The sequence below is a fragment of the Mesoplodon mirus genome (genome assembly GCF_964341445.2).
Source record: "Mesoplodon mirus genome assembly, chromosome: 1".
In the NCBI taxonomy this organism is placed as follows: Eukaryota; Metazoa; Chordata; class Mammalia; order Artiodactyla; family Ziphiidae; genus Mesoplodon; species Mesoplodon mirus.
Genome location: NC_138976.1, coordinates 5,754,507 through 5,770,265, shown reverse-complemented (window position 1 = coordinate 5,770,265; position 15,759 = coordinate 5,754,507). Strand labels below are relative to the sequence as shown.

Below are 15,759 nucleotides of genomic sequence, written 5' to 3'. Positions count from 1 at the left end.
TAGCAAAGGCAGGACCCCGCTATGGAGGGAGCACTTTTCCAAGGAGCCTGAGGACGGTCCTCCTTGTAGGAAGGCCAGGCCCCCTGCCCCTCCACCCAAGTCCTCTCTCTGAGGACAAGGCCTGGGGAGTCCGATTCCTCCAGCTAACCGTGAGCCCAACGCACTGCCCTGAACGTCTAGAAAACCCGGCTCCATTATCGGAATCTGACATTGCAGGGAGGTGGGGGGGGGGGCGCTGAGGAGTTCAGCAGATGGAGATGTCCCTGTGCTCCCCATCCCTTGTCTGGGGCTGAGGTGGGGATGAGGCTAACCCTGGGAGGCGGCAAAGCCCGCAGGAAGCGGTGACCTTTCCCGCTTTGGCTCCGGGCTCAGCAGCTCCCTGTCTCCAGGGAAAGACCGCGCTGGCGCTCTGGGTACCTCGGAACCTCCGCGAAGAAAGCCGACCGGTGGGACGAGGTTGAGGTGGGGTGGGGTGAGGAAGCGAGTAGGGAAGAGGGGAGAGAGGAAGAGGGGGGCCAGAAGAGAAAGGGTGAGAGCTGCGAGGCAAGCAGGAAGGAGTGCAGGACGCAGCGGGCCTCCCTAAGTCGCAGCTGAGCGAAGGAGCCTGGAGGCTCGAGCCTTAAGCCGAGGGCGCACAGCGGCCTGGCCCGGGGCTGCCTGCAGATTCGGAGGGCGTTCGCTCCAGGGCACAGCTGCTGCTCCCATTCACGACGGTCCGGAGACCCCTTTCGGTCCCCCTGCCTCCGTAAGGAAAGCCTTTTCCAAGCGACCCGCGGCTGTCTCGGATTTCGGTCTGCCCTTCTCGACCCCGACCTAGCCCCCTAGGGCCGGGAGTCGGTCGCCTACGAAGCCGTCTCAGGCCGGGCTCAGCCCCGACGGCAGCCCCGCCCCGCAGCCCTGTCTGCCCAGGGAGGAGTTTGACAGCCGGCCGCGGGCAGCGAGCGGGGCTGCTGCAGCTGCCCGTTTGAAGCGAAGAGCAGGCCTCCGCAGCGCCGTCTGCGCAGGAGTTCAGCGCGGCCTGCGCCGGGCCTGCTGGCTCCAGGGCGACTACCGCAGTCTGGGGCGTGGAGCCCGGGAGAGCGCGGGACCCGGCGGGCCGGGCGGGCCAGGGAGCGGTAGGGGAGGTGAATGCCGGCCCGGCCGGGCAGGGATGCTGAGCGCAGAGCCGGCCTAGGATAGTGGCTGAGCGCGGGGCCCGAGGCCAGGCGTCCCCTCCGGCCTAGTCTGGTCCCCGGAGTCCGAGCGATCCTCTCTGCGCCCCCTGCCCTGCTCTGTCCCCTCCTCTCCTCGCCCCGGGCTGAGCCTCCCTCCCTGCCCGGCACTTCCCACGGGGAGAGGAGGAGGAAGAGGAGGGGGGTGGAAGGGCCGGGGAGGGGCGGGAGGACGCAGGGTGAATGTTCCGAGCGGCCCGAGCGCCCCCGCCCCTTGAGCTCTCGAGGCGGAGGCTCCTCGAGCCAGGCCGGGTACAACAAGTCTGTCCTCCGACGTCAGGGGGTCATTAATAACCAATTAGGAGGGTCACTGCGGCTCCTATAAAGGCGCTGAGATTTTGCCAAGGGGAAGACCGTCCGGGCCGGGTGTGCGAGAGGCGAGCGCGCGGCCGAGAGCCCCTCGCCGCCGTTTCTCTGAAGCCACCCGCCTCCCACCCACCCCGCACCGCCCCCCTCCCCGCACCCGTCTCCGCCTCCACCCCTGGCTCTCCAGCCCTCCGCGCCGCCTCTGCCATCTCCGCAGATTTCTCCATCTCTCTCTTCATTTCTGCCTCGCTCCCCCTCGTTCACTTTCCTCCCAGCCACCCCGCCCCCCGCCTCCCACTACCTCCGGCGTCCTCGTCCTCATCCTCTCCCATCCCAGCCCTCTTCTCTCGCCCCTGTGCTCCCCACTCGCCCACCACATCCCCGCCTCGGCCCGGCCGTCCGTCCGTCCGTCCGTCCCCGGCGCCGGCGAGCCCCGGGCCGCCCATGATGGGCTCCGTGCTCCCGGCTGAGGCCCTGGTGCTCAAGACAGGGCTGAAGGCGCCGGGTCTGGCGCTGGCAGAGGTCATCACCTCCGACATCCTGCACAGCTTCCTGTACGGCCGCTGGCGCAACGTGCTGGGCGAGCAGCTCTTCGAAGACAAGAGCCACCACGCCAGCCCCAAGACAGCCTTCACCGCCGAGGTCCTGGCGCAGTCCTTCTCGGGCGGTGAGTCGCGCCGTCGAGGCCGATCGCATCCCCTCCTCCCCGCGGCCCCTGATTCCCGGGCCCACACGCGCAGGACGCGGCGGGGACACGGGGCGTCGCAGCAGCTCGCGCCAATCTGGGCGTTCCAGATGCTGCGTGTGACTCAGTTTCCCGCGAGCCGAACCAGGGAGCGAGCAGCCCAGCCCGGGCGGGGAGGGTCCGGGGGAGGGGGGCACCTCCACCCCGCGCGGCTCGGTGAAGAGATCTCGGCGTCCAGGCGGCCGGGCGCGCCGCCCCCGCGCTTCCCCATCCGCCCCTCACCCCTTAGAGCCGGCGGGTTCCCGGCATTTAAAGCCTTACTAGGCGTGTAATAGCAGTTGACTCAAAAAGAAGGGGTTTTAAATTCATTTAGTTAACTTGGGCTTGACCCGCGAAAGTTCCCACTTAAACCAAGAACTTTAAAAGGCAGTGGGGGCTGGGGAGGGGGCGGAGGGCGGGCGGACGGGAGAGAAAGCCGCGGAGAGAGAGACGGAGAGAAAGAGCCAGAAAAGTTTCTTTTCTTTAAGATGTCTCAAGTTCTTACTCCTCATTCATCAACCCGCAAACAATATCTTTCCCCGGCGCTGGCATCTCTGCGCGTCGCCCCCTTTTCCCCCTTTACGATTTCTGTTCCTCTCTTAATTTACCGTGCAGACTAATTCCACTTCCATTCACGCTATGTCAACCATCTAATCCCCCCTTTTTGTAAGGGGAATTCCTCGGCCCCTTTTAAACAAGTCCCCTCCGCATTGAGCTACAATTTACTGCTACAGCATTCTTCCAGGGCTAATGAATTTAGAATTAGCAATTTCTTTCGAATGGAGCCGAATGAATGCGATCACTTTAACAGCGTGACAAATTGCCGGCCGCGCCGCAATGGACACCGTTTAACCCCCCCTTTCAGCTGGCCCGCTGGCCGGGTATTTTCCCAGGTAGCTTAGAGGGGGACCTTGTAAGACACGGAGGCCGCCCCTGTGCGCCTCGCCGCTCCCACTCCGGCTGCCCGACCAGGCGGGGGGACCCCCGGAGGTTGCGGGCCGCCCCGGCTCTTGTCCGTCCAGAGAGGCGACTGCGCGGCTCGCCTCGATCCGGGCACTGCCCTTCCTGGCACCCCGGATCCTGGCGGCGGCGAGGGACCCAGGCGCGCCCGGGGTCACCCAGAGAGCGCGAGACACGGCCCGCCGTCGCCCGCGTTTCTTTTGAGCTTCCGCCGCCTCGAAACTAGGCTTCCTTTCCGGGCGCTGCCAGCCCTCCCCGGGCGCGAGGCCCGCCCCCCGCACCGCGAAAGGAGTCAGAAGCCCTGACCGCGTCCTGGGTCCTCCGACAGTGCCCTGTGCTCGGTGCCGCGACGCGCAGTGAGCGCCGAGCGACGCACGATCGGCCCAGAACCAGACAGGGCGAAAGAGTCTTGGCTGGGCCGTCACCCCCTCGTGGGAGCGGGCCTCAGTTTACCCACTGGTAAAGCCACGCACTGCGGTCGGCTCAGTAGTTCTTAAACTTTGCCGGGGTGGGGGGCAGGGGAGGTTGTGGGTGCTTTGAGAATTCGTGGAGAGACTAAAAACAAAAACAAATGCAAACAAACAAACAAAAAACTCTCCTCGAAATGAGTCCCAAAGCACCTCTTGCTTTCGGAGGGTCCCCGGGTTGCAATCAGAGGAGGCTCGGGTCGCTGAGCCTCCAGCCCCGGGGAAGAGCCGGGCCTCCCCTGCCTCAGGCTCTGACCCGGTCCCCATGCCTGGCGGCCACAGAGGTTCAGAAGCTGTCCAGCCTGGTGCTGCCGGCCGAGGTGATCATCGCGCAGAGCTCCATCCCCGGCGAGGGCCTCGGCATCTTCTCCAAGACGTGGATCAAGGCGGGCACCGAGATGGGCCCCTTCACCGGCCGCGTCATCGCCCCGGAGCACGTGGACATCTGCAAGAACAACAACCTCATGTGGGAGGTACGCGCGGGCTGCTGGGCGCTGGCTGTGGGCTTCGGGTGGGGCCCAGGCGTCCGGCCGCTACTTCCGCCCTCGCTGGAAGCTGCGGGCGCCTTGGGCCAGGCCTTGACGCTCCCTGAGGCCGGATCCTATGCCGCCTGATGCCTGGAGGTTCTTCCCCAAATCGCGAGGCGAAGGCGCTCTCCTCTGGCCAGCCCTAGGGATCACGTCTGTTGTTAGGTCCGCTTCATAGAGGAGGGCACGGAGACCCAGAGAGGCCGTGCCCTTTGCCCAGGGTCCCACGGAGAGCCGGCAAGCCACTCCTGGGAGCCACCGCCCAGCCACCTGCATTCTTTCCCTCACTCCAGAAGCAGCAAGGAAAGCCCCTCAAAGCCAGCCTGGCCTCGGGGTGAGGGTGGCTGGAAGGATGAAGGGAGCCTGTGCTCCTTGGGCCTCGGGCTTCTCAACCCAAGCACAGTAATGGCATTGGAAATGAACACCGACTAACCGGCACTGAGTCGGCTTTCTGAGCGCTGGGCCTACATTCCACCAGATTACCTCAGCAGCCCCATGAGTTATTATTCCCATTTTACAGAAGGAAACTGACCTTCCATCCAGGCTCTTCTGACCCTCCTCCTCCACAACTGTGCCAGATGCCAGGGAGGGCCCCCCTGGGGACAAAGCCCCTCCCAGAGCATTTCCTCCTCTTGGGGGTCTCACCTTGAGGAGGCCAGGCTGAGGCACCCTCTCCCTAATGTCATTTCCCCTCTTCCCCCCATGGCTCCCCACCATAGCCCCCACCGGGCAGACCATTAAGGAGACGAATGGGCCAAATCCTGCACCTGGTCACCGGAGCCAAGGAAGAGAGCAGAGGGCCATGAGGCCTCTCCTAACCTCACCTCCTCCCACCTCTGGAGGCCTGGGCCGTGGTTCCCATCTCCCGTTGTTGCTGGGTTAGGAAGTTGGGGTCCAGTTTGGTTTCTGAGTACTTTTGGTAGCTCCCACAAAGGGGGCCTGGGCCAGGCCAGGGTGACACAGTGAGCCAGGCTTCCCTTTCTAGGCTCTTCTGTGTCCCCCGCTGAGGTCCTGGCCAGTGCCCTCCGCTGCTTTGGGGAGCACCTCTGCATCCCCGGAGAACTAGCTGGAGTGGATGTCACTTTGTGTACTCAGTGATCTCTTGGAGATGCTTTTCATCTGGGGATGGGGAGAACATGGCAGCAGGAGCCTGTGGGGCCCTAGAGACTGACTCCCTGTTGGCCACTTCTAGCCAGCTGGCCTCAGGCAAGTCACCGTCCTGCTCTGAGCCTCCCTTTCATCGGCTGGCAAACCAAGACAATAATAGCTGCGTCCACTTCCTGGGGCTGTTGTGAGGATGGAGAGACAGAGTGTGTGGATGTGCCCAGCCTGAGGCCTAGCCCTGGCCACGGGCAGCACACATGACCCAGCCCCGCCTCACCTGGCTCCCGATTCACCTGTGCCCAGGTTTTCAACGAGGATGGCACGGTGCGCTACTTCATCGACGCCAGCCAGGAGGACCACCGAAGCTGGATGACCTACATCAAGTGCGCACGTAATGAGCAAGAGCAGAACCTCGAGGTGGTCCAGATCGGCACCAGCATCTTCTACAAAGCCGTCGAGGTGAGTGTGTGTGCTGTCGTGTAGGGAGAAGCGCGTGCAGCTGGCGGGGGGCGGGGGAGCCAGGCAGCTGTGTCCAGGGACTGAGGGGGAGAGAGGGGCGTACATGCTGGCCCAGCTGGCCCTGCCCAGGCTGGAGGACTGAGGCCCATGCATCAATGTCTCTGGGAGCACGACCTCCAGGGCAAGCTTTCTGCTGTAGATCAGAAAGGACAGGGCTTTGCACTTTATGCCGTTGTGAATATCATGAGCACCTCAACTGGGGTCCCCAGATAACTGCTGAGGGGGTGCTGGGGTTGAGAAGCCATAGAAATACAGAGAGAGAGACACCAGAAGGCAGCCCAGAGAAAGCATTTGGGTGGGAGAGAGGGTGTTGTCTCGGCAGCATCTTGGTTGTGCGTGGCCTGTCACCGGTGACGGGTGGACCACGCGCGACTCTAATCTCAGCTATCACATCCTGATCGCTTGTGGCATCAGGCTTTTCCTAGACACTGTATGTGCATTATTGTATTGAATCCTCACGTATTTAATCCACAAGGGAGGATTCTGTGATTACCTACAGTTTGCTGGGTCTCACTTGATGACTGGCAGACTCAGCAGCTTTCATGGGCATTTGTGAGGGATGCGAACACTAGTGTCTGAGCTGGGTGAAGCTTCTCAGATGAGAGAGAAAGGGAGAGATTAAATAGCATATCCCATGGTGGGTGGGAGGGGCTGTCAGAGGAGCTGGCCAGGCCCAGGGCAGGGAGAGGTTCAGGCGGGATGGGGAAAGAGGTGTCCCCAGTGGGGAAACGCCTGGGCAGAGGCAGACAGGCTCGCAGTGTCTGGAGAGCTGATGACAGCACAGAGCAAGCCGAGTGGTGGTAGCCGGGCGGTGGTAGCCGAGGCAGCCATGCTGTTAGGACCCTCCCTGCACGTTGTCTCTTGGCAGGACATTTGCTCAGCGTCCCGCCCAGGAGGGGGCAGGCAGCCCAGCTTCCCTGTGGCAGGTTGGTGGCGAGTGCTCGGCCCGGGTGGTGGTGGGGCTCTTCCCCCAAGAGTCCTCTGGACCCCACGCTTCTGCTCCTCTGGAGGGAGAAGCACGGTGCCCCTTGGGGTGCGGCTAGGCTTGGCTGAGTTTGGAGGTGTTCTGAAGGAGCCGCCCGCCCCAGGCCAGAGAATGACTCTCCTTTCGTTTAGTCCGTTTTCTTCCTGTAACTCAGAGCCCCATGTCTCTCTAAGGCCCCGAGGGGCACTGGACAGCTGTCCCTCAATAACCAGGCCCCTGGGAATCTTCCAGGAGTGACAACAGAATGGCCTTTGCCTGGGCCCTGGTGTGGTCCAGCCAAGGGCTGGACCTGAGGAGAACCAAGAAGGGTAAAGAAAGGTTGGGACTTCCCTGGCGGTCCAGTGGTTAAGACTCGGCGCTTCCACTGCCGGGGCCTGGGTTCGATCCCTGGTCAGGAAACTAAGATCCTGAAAGCTGTGCGGCACAAAAGAAAAAACAAAGAAAGGTGAGCCGTTCTTGGACTGGGGTTCAAGTGAGGTGGGACAGTGCAAGGATAGGACGGACGGTGGCCCAGGCTGAGGACTGAGTTGTTTCTTGTGACTGTTGGCCGGGCGGCCACCCTGTGGGAGCAAGGGCCTCGCATTAGACTTCCTAGGACCAGCCTCACGTGTGGCTGAACCTCGCATCTGGCAGAGAGCACCCCCCTTTACCCGCTCAACCTTACACACGGCCTCACATTTGCACACTGCTTCCCGGCCCCCCTGAAACAGATGAGATGGGGGACACACAATCATTCCATGCCTCCACGCAGACATACGCACGCTCACACACACACGTGCTTACACACAGGAGAGAGGGTAAGGATGCTGATGTGATTTTGGCAAAAGGACTCCCCAAGGCGTCAGATGCGGAGGCCTGAGTCTCATCTTGCTGTTCAGGTCACACTGGCTGAGAGCTGGACAGAGTCAGGAAATATTAATAGACGTTTATAGAGAAATTCAGAGTCGGAGGGCAAGGTGGCTGAAGTGTATCTCCACGGAGGAATCTAAGATTATCAGATTTTTTAAAAGTCATCTACATCTGATCAGGAATTTAAGTTGAAAAAAGAGGATCGGGAAAACCTACCGTATATGACCAAGATAAGTAGATATCACCGGTTTGGCTATTCGTGCTTTTACAGAGTTAGCAAGCCGAGTGCTGGAGTGAGGAATAAGGAAACACAAAATATCACCCATTTTACTTTTAATAAGTGAAGTTAGGTACATTTTTCGTGGTGGCAATTTTCTTAAAGCAATGTGTCAAAATGTCAGACGCCACTTACGGGACCAACTGCGTGTCCAGGTGTGTGTGACTACTGTGCAGCAGGGCTCGGCCAGAAGAGATTCCTGCTGCTCCAGGCCACTCGCCGGACGCCTCTCGAATTCGTGGGCTGTTTGTTCTGTGCATGTGTGTGAGTGAGCCAAGAAGGGTCTGTGCCGTGACCTGTTTTCTTAATCTTTCCGCCACTCAGAACCACTGTGTAGATTTCATAACAGTAACCCATTACTTGCCAAAAAAAAATGAGAAGAAACATCTTCATTGAATAAGCAGAATATACTACTGCTGCCCTAAAATTTCCCACAGATACAAAATTAACAGCCGTCCAAACAGAGACGAGGGTGATGGGTCTCCAGGCTGGCCAGTCTGTGCAGAATCCCTAGGCGGGGTTTATGCATCTGGCTGGATCTACCAACATGTTATCCCAGGCTCTCCCCTCGCTATCTTCAACCTCAGGTGCCTAAAGTGACATTTCTAGAAAGTGCCCAGCACATAGAAAATGGGCACTAAATGTTGAATGAATAAGTCTTTCTCCAGGTGGTGGGGGCTGGGTTGAAAATGGACACACGGACCCTTTTCTCCCAAGAAAACAAAACTGGCAAAGAAACCAGCTGCCCCAGGGAAGCAAGAACTTTGACCCCAAAACTCAACACAAGAAAACGATTTAGGAATAAATTATGAAAATTTTGGATTTGGGAACTGGGAAGAAAATTCCCAGGCTTTTCCCCTCCTGAGGTTTTGGCAAATGACTGTGCCCTGAAGTGTGGGCTTTTTCTTTCAGCTGCTTTTCTTCTCATTTCAGGCAATTGAGGTTTGTTTTGGGGTTTTTTTTCCCCTAGAGCCTCATAGCCCCATCTCTCTTTTTCTTGGCTCTATGAGGGCAAGCACCATTTTCCTTCTGATCTTGCTCACCGGTGGGTGCAGTTAGGCACTTTGATTATTAATAATCAGCATAATTAAGGATGCTACGATCTGTGGAGCCGTTACCGTGTGCCAGCACCGTGCAAAGGGTCTTAGCAACTTTGAAAAAATCGAACCCACTCAGTCCGGTGCTATCACTGTCCCTGTTTTAATGACGTTGAAACTAAGGTTCGGGAGATCTTGGGAGACTGTTGAGCTGTGATTTGAATCCAGACCTGTGTGACCCCACGGTGGAGCCCTTGGTCACCACGCCGTGGGACCTCCCTGGCCAATATCTATTTGCTGGAACTCTATTAATTGGTGTGTTGGGACATCTGTGGTACAATGGAAATTGATATTCGTCCAGATGACACTGAGGTCCTTCTAGACAAGGGCTTCTGTACCACCGGGGGACGGGGAGGACATCAGAGCCTCCTGGGAGCACGTTCAATACCGTGACATGAATTTGTATTAGGAAAACAAACCAAAACCCCCAAGCGTTTTCAACTGATAGTAAAAATTCAGAAATGGGTCAGAGCAGAACTTCTGGGCCAACAGGGAAGCTGAAGAGGCACCAGTTGGGAGATTATATAATTTGTCAGCCAAGGAGTCAGGCGCTGATGTTCACCCCGTGTCTTGAGGATGTGGATTTTATGGTACAGGATGCATTTCTTTGGGAATTGCTTTGTTTATTGTGTATCCTGAGCCAGTCTCAGATCCCCAGAAAAGTAGAGAAGCAGCTGATTCTCCTTCTCCGAGCCCCCGTGGAAAGCCCTGGCTGGGCCAGGCCAGAGTGTTGGCCATAAAGAAACAGGGCTACTGAGGAGGCCTGCACGGGACTGTGGCCGTTCTTTGCTCTTAGGTGATTGGCTGATGGGACCCTGGCAGCCTCTGGACAACGGTACTAAGATCTCAGGGAAGAGGCTGTGGGTCTCCCCGGCACTCCTGGTCTCCATCTCCGGGGTCATTGCATGAGGGGTGTCTGGGAGCAAGCAGATGACAGAGGTCTAGGCCAGGAGGAGCTGCTGCTGGTTTCCCAGAGCTCTGAAGGGCAGAGAGAGACTCCAGTGCCCGGTCTCTGTGCGGGTGAGGCCGCCTTCCCCAGCGCTGCCTTACAGCTGGAGGCTTCTTGCTGTCTGGGGATGTGTGTCATTCTCAATTCTAGTAGGTTCTTTTTAATAGATTTTCTCTCTTTAAAAAATATTTTTTTGTATAAACGTAATATGTGCTCATTAATTCTTAAAAAATCAGGTGCATCTCGTAGAAAATGAACGTCACTCTGCTCCATCACGCTGTTCCTCATGCCCCTTAAATCAGCATTAAAAAAAAAAACTGGTCTCAAAACGACAAACCCTTCTGAGGAAAGATGCGCAGAAAACCGGCCACAGTGGCTGGATGCCCTGAGTGCGAGAGAGAGTTACTTTTCCTTATGTACTGCTTTGTGTCTGTATCACTGTTTTAATTTTTAAAATGCACTAGTAAAATTAATTTTAGTGCATTTGAAAAATGTGTTAGTAAATACATGACTCAGCCTATATTGAAGCAGTCAATATTAAAGCTCTTACTGTAAAAATATGATTCCCAACCACCATTTTCTTTTTTTTTCTTTTTTTTTACATCTTTATTGGAGTATAATTGCTTTACAATGGTGTGTTAGTTTCTGCTTTTTAACAAAGTGAATCAGCTATACATATACATACGTTCCCATATCTCTTCCCTCGTGCGTCTCCCTCCCTCCCACCCTCCCTATCCCACCCCTCCAGGCGGTCACCATTTTCAATAATAATATTCAGGATTTGTTCTTGGCTTCTCACTCACCACCATGATTGTTGTTGCTGTTATATCTGTTTTATATTTAATAATAATTGTTAGTCAATTCAAATGAAAAGGCCGGTGTTGACTTAGATATTTGATTCCCAGACTGCACGTCTGGGGGTGGAGATGCAGCTCCCACTGGCGACTTGCTGAATCTGTCATCCCACATCTGTGCTCCCCCCGGGCAGATGGGCCAGGGAAGAGGTGGCACCGGAGGGGCACTGGTGTCCTGGGAGCATGTGGGTCCAGCCTGTGCTTCTTTTTGCTTTTTTCGCTGTGCGGCTTGTGGGATCTTAATTCCCCGACCAGCGATTGAAGCCAGGCCCTCAGCAGTGAAAGCGCCGAGTCCTCACCACTGGACCACCAGGGAAGTCCCCAGCCTGCGCTCTTGATGGTCACTGAAGGCAAAGCCGCAGGATATCCTGGGCCACCCCTCACGTTCCGTGGGGACAGCTGAAGGACCCCATGTCCCAGAGATGGCTGCCAGCTTCTCTGAGCGGTTGATGAGCTCTCAGAAAATAGTACAAACAGCTTTAAGTGCGTGGCCCCGTTGAGCCCGGACAAGCACCCTGTGAAACTACAGAAGGGGCTGTCCCTGTTCTGCAGTTGAGGAAACTGAGGACCAGTGACAGAAGGCACCTTGCCCAAAGTGGCACGCTCAGCAGGTGGGGAGCCCAAGTGGACCCCGACGTGTGTGAGCCCAGGGCCTGAGCCAGGAGCCTCAGCAGGACGGTCTCCTGAAGGAAGGGGCGTGTACAGACATTTGGACAGGTGGTTGGTTGCTTTAGAAGAACCGTGATGTATAAACATCTGGTGTCGTCTGAGAATTGAAACCAGGGGTTGGGACAATGTCAGAGGTGACATAATCAGAGTCTTAGAGTTGGGGGAGCCTCAGGGATCATGCTCCCCACCCCCTTCACTTGAGGAGACAAGCTTAGAGAGACAGAGTGCTTGCCTAGGGTCACCCAGGGACCTGGTGACCGAGGGCCCACCGGCACCATCTCTCAGCAGCTTCCTTCACGGTGAATTTATCTTGAATATTTTAGCTCCGTCACCCTCTTTTCTAAGGGGTTCACAAAACTCTCTCAGCTCCACCCTTTCTCCAGCAGGGCCTCCAGCTCTGACCCCCACTGGCCTCCTTTACAGCGGCCGTGACTATGAATGACCAGAGAGGCCTCGAGGACTCTTGCTGTGGTGCCAGATTCTAACCTGCCTGCTTTCTTTGACACACTGCCTAATTTTCCTTGGGTTCAGGGACTGCATTTGGTTTTTCCATATTAAAACCCCGTCACTCCGCGCTGGTGTGGCACCCTCTGCCCGGCTCCTCATCACTCACTGTCCCTGAGGCTTGATGTGACACCCCATGGGCTGTAGGGTCTGTTGGGAAGGGGCACAGTGACCCCTGGCTGAGTCTTAGGAGGATGGACGTTGCCTAGGCCCCCTGGAGCTTCACTTCTCCCACCCCCTCCTCTCTCTGCTTCCCTCTCCTTTCAGGGTCCAGCAGGGCTGGCTGTGATGCTCTGAGGCTCTTCCTGGCTCTGACCAGAGGAAGGAAGGTGTGGTGAGCAGATCGGGGGTCTGCAGGCCAGAACCAAAGGGAATGGAAGGGAGCCTTCTCTGTGACCATGGAGGCCAAGGAGAAGGGCCCTATTCTGGTGTGATTTCAGACAGCCCTAGATGGAGTCCTGTGTGATCTTTTGTACTTCAACTAAAAGAAGACCCACCAGGAAAACAATCCAGCCATTGCCCGGGGGGCGGCATCCATTTTTCTCTGGGCAGATAAGAGAGTGACCCCCCAGGGTGGGTGCCACAGCTAGCTCCTCCGGGGTCCAGGCCTTGGGAGGCGATGGGCCTTCCCCTCTCTCGTTTGCTCTAGCTGTCTGGGGCCTGAAGGTTCTTTGCTTTGATGAATAACTGGCTTCCACCAAAGGTGTGGCGGGCCCCTGGGCTGTCCCAGAGGGCGGGGTCAGCCTCACCTCTGGAGCAGGCCTTCCACTGCCTTCCTGGATTGTCGCTGCAAAGCCCTCCCTCCTGACCGCAGGCACCGTGTCCCTGGGGCAGTCCTCCCCTGGGAGCAGCAGAGCCCTGTCACCATTTGTGGAGTTCTCTGCCACAGACCTAGGACATGGCAAACGGATCTTGTTTAAGGCTGTGTGCCCCAGTATTTCCGGAGGTGGAGGTGTTCACTGAACCGAATGCTTCTTTTTTAGCTGCGTACAGGGAGTCAGGCAGAACCCTGTGATGGGGAGAGAAGGGTATGTGACGTGGCGCTGCCTCGTGGCTGCTCTGGATAAGAGATATTTCCAGAACATCATCAGGCTGGGTGTAAGCGAGAACCACAGGGTGCCCCGCAGGCCACTCTCCTTGGGAACGTCTGGCTCAGCCCCACAGACCTGAGGGCTGGCTGACTCTGCTTCCCCTCGGAGAGAAATGAAAAGTTTTCTAGCTTTCCTTCTTCTTTTACTTCTGCTTGTGGCAAGGCTTCTGTTCCATTGCTGTCAGTTTGGGAGCTCCTGTGTGGCCAGGAGACAGCTCTGATCCCAGCAGCAGAGCCAGGACAGATGCAGCGAGAAGTCCAGGCAGAGGGGGGCAGAGGGGGAGAGCAACCCAAGGCCTTCCATGTCTGTGAAGCTTGCCGGGGATAGAAAGGGACCCAAGTGTGCCTTTCTTGGGGCTGAGACTGTATCCACATCTCCATGGTGGGCACCAGGACAGCCCCTCCCCGCTGTGAGGGGACCCCCCCCACCCCCGGGCTGCTGCCTTCCTGATCTCCTTTTGCCTCCTTCCCTACAGATGATCCCTCCAGACCAGGAGCTGCTGGTGTGGTATGGAAACTCACACAACACCTTCCTGGGGATCCCTGGTGTGCCCGGGCTGGGGGAGGAGCAGAAAAAGAACAAGCATGGTAGGTAGTCCCCATGAGGCCACAATGACAAGGGAGCCACGGAAGCCAGAGAGAGAGAGTGTGTGTGTGTGTGTGTGTGTGAGTGTGTGTGTGTGTTTGGCAGGGAGGCTCCTGGTCTCTGGGGACCCTGGTTCCACGTCCAGCAGCATCAAGCACATGGGACCTACTGGTTCAAGGAGGCCAATGCCCCTGGAGCCGCTGCCATGGTCCAGGCATAGATGGAAGACAGTTCTGATTTTGGACAAGACAGACTGTCTGGGGGCAGATTGGGTGGAGGTAGCAGCAGTGCGTGGTGGAGAAGCAACGGGCCAGGCAGTAGGAGCCTGGATTGAGTCCCAGTTCTGCTGTGCAATCTTAGGAAATGGCTCGGTGCCTCAGTTTACCCACCTGTAAAAGAAGGATGTTGGGCGAGATGATCTCTAAGCTCCCTTCCAGCTTTCACAATCTACATTTCCCTGCCCTGTCCCTGGTGCCGAGCCTGGCCCAGAGTAGGTGCTCAGTATAAACCTGTTGAATGAAGACAGAGCAAAGTGTGCCTGTGTGTGTGTGTTGCAGCAGGGTGGGGTGGGGCGCTGATCATCACGGTAGAGACCATTTGCTCAAGACCTATTTCCTGCCAAGTACTGGGCTAAACCTTCTACAGGTGTCATCCCACATGGGTCCTCATAAAACCCTTGTGATATTTGGTTATCCTTATTTTTAGAGGATGAACCTGAGGCTCAGGAGCTACTGTTTATCCAGCACTTGCTCTGCAGCTAATGTTTCACAAACCGTTTCTCTGATCCTTACAGCAACCTTTTGGGGGTGATGCTATTATTCCATTTCGGGGATGAGAAAAGTGAGGTGCAGTTCACTGGTACATAGTTGGCATTCAGTAAATATGTGTGGGATGAATAAATGAAAGGTTTTGGGGGGAAAGGAGGAGTTATAACAGTGGCTACCATTGATGGAAGATTACTATAAACCTGGTACTTCCCCATATCCGGCCTCAGGCAGGTAAAGTGATCAATACAGAGTAATCTTCAAAGACGTCAGTTTTTTGTGATCATCTCGTGTAGTCGTGCATAGCCCCGTGAGGTCGTAGTAGGTTCCCATTTTACGGATGAGAAAGTTGAGGTTTCCCGAAGCTAAGTCACTAAGTCCCTGAGATCTCGCAGCATGGTCTGGAGTCCAACTCCTATTTGATCCCAGGCCAGGGCTCTTGCTGCCCCTACCACCCCTCTGCCAGCGCCAGCAATCTGCGCAGTGGGCACCCGACGATCGGAGGCTGTTGGGCCCTGGGAGGGGCGCACGTGGGGGAGGGGTACGGGGAGATCAGGCCGCGGCCGCACGGGTTCTAACAAGGCTGCTCTCTCTCTCCCCCTCCCCGCCTACCCCCCGGGCCCCGCCCGCGCGGCCAGAGGACTTCCACCCGGCGGACCCGGCGGCTGGCACCTCCGGCCGCATGCGCTGCGTCATCTGCCATCGCGGCTTCAACTCGCGCAGCAACCTGCGCTCGCACATGCGCATCCACACGCTGGACAAGCCCTTCGTGTGCCGCTTCTGCAACCGCCGCTTCAGCCAGTCGTCCACGTTGCGTAACCACGTGCGCCTGCACACGGGCGAGCGCCCCTACAAGTGCCAGGTGTGCCAGAGCGCCTACTCGCAGCTGGCCGGCCTGCGCGCCCACCAGAAGAGCGCGCGCCACCGGCCACCCAGCGCCGCGCTGCAGGCCCACTCGCCCGCGCTGCCCGCGCCGCACGCGCACGCGCCCGCGCTCGCCGCCGCCGCCGCCGCGCACCACCTGCCGGCCATGGTGCTGTGAGCGCCGCGGCGCGCCCGCTCCCGCCCGCGCGCGTCTCCGCCGGCCAGCCCGCCGGGGCGCGCGGCGGGGCTGCTCTCCCTCCCGACTCGCGCTCCCTGCGGCACGCGGCCGCCGGACCGGCGCTGTAGGTGCGCCCCAGAAATGACGCCCAGGCATACACTCTTCGCCCCGTTTCGCAGATGAGGACACTGAGGGGCGACGTCCTTTTCGCCCAGCTGGTGCAGCTGCTCGGCCGCCTCCTCTTCAGGGGATCCCCATGCTCGGCCTCACCCCTG

At 57.9% G+C, this 15,759-nt stretch overlaps 1 protein-coding gene across 1 annotated transcript; it reads left to right on the top strand.

Annotated features, from left to right (window-relative positions):
• Positions 1-1,961: 1,961 nt before the first annotated feature.
• On the top strand, positions 1,962-15,484 carry PRDM12 (PR/SET domain 12; the record flags this gene model as incomplete). Its single annotated transcript, XM_082614152.1, has 5 exons — positions 1,962-2,184; positions 3,951-4,141; positions 5,603-5,758; positions 13,569-13,680; positions 15,081-15,484. The coding sequence occupies 5 exons, from the start codon at positions 1,962-1,964 to the stop codon at positions 15,482-15,484; spliced, it is 1,086 nt and encodes a 361-aa protein (XP_082470278.1).
• Between the last annotated feature and the right edge of the window lie 275 nt (positions 15,485-15,759).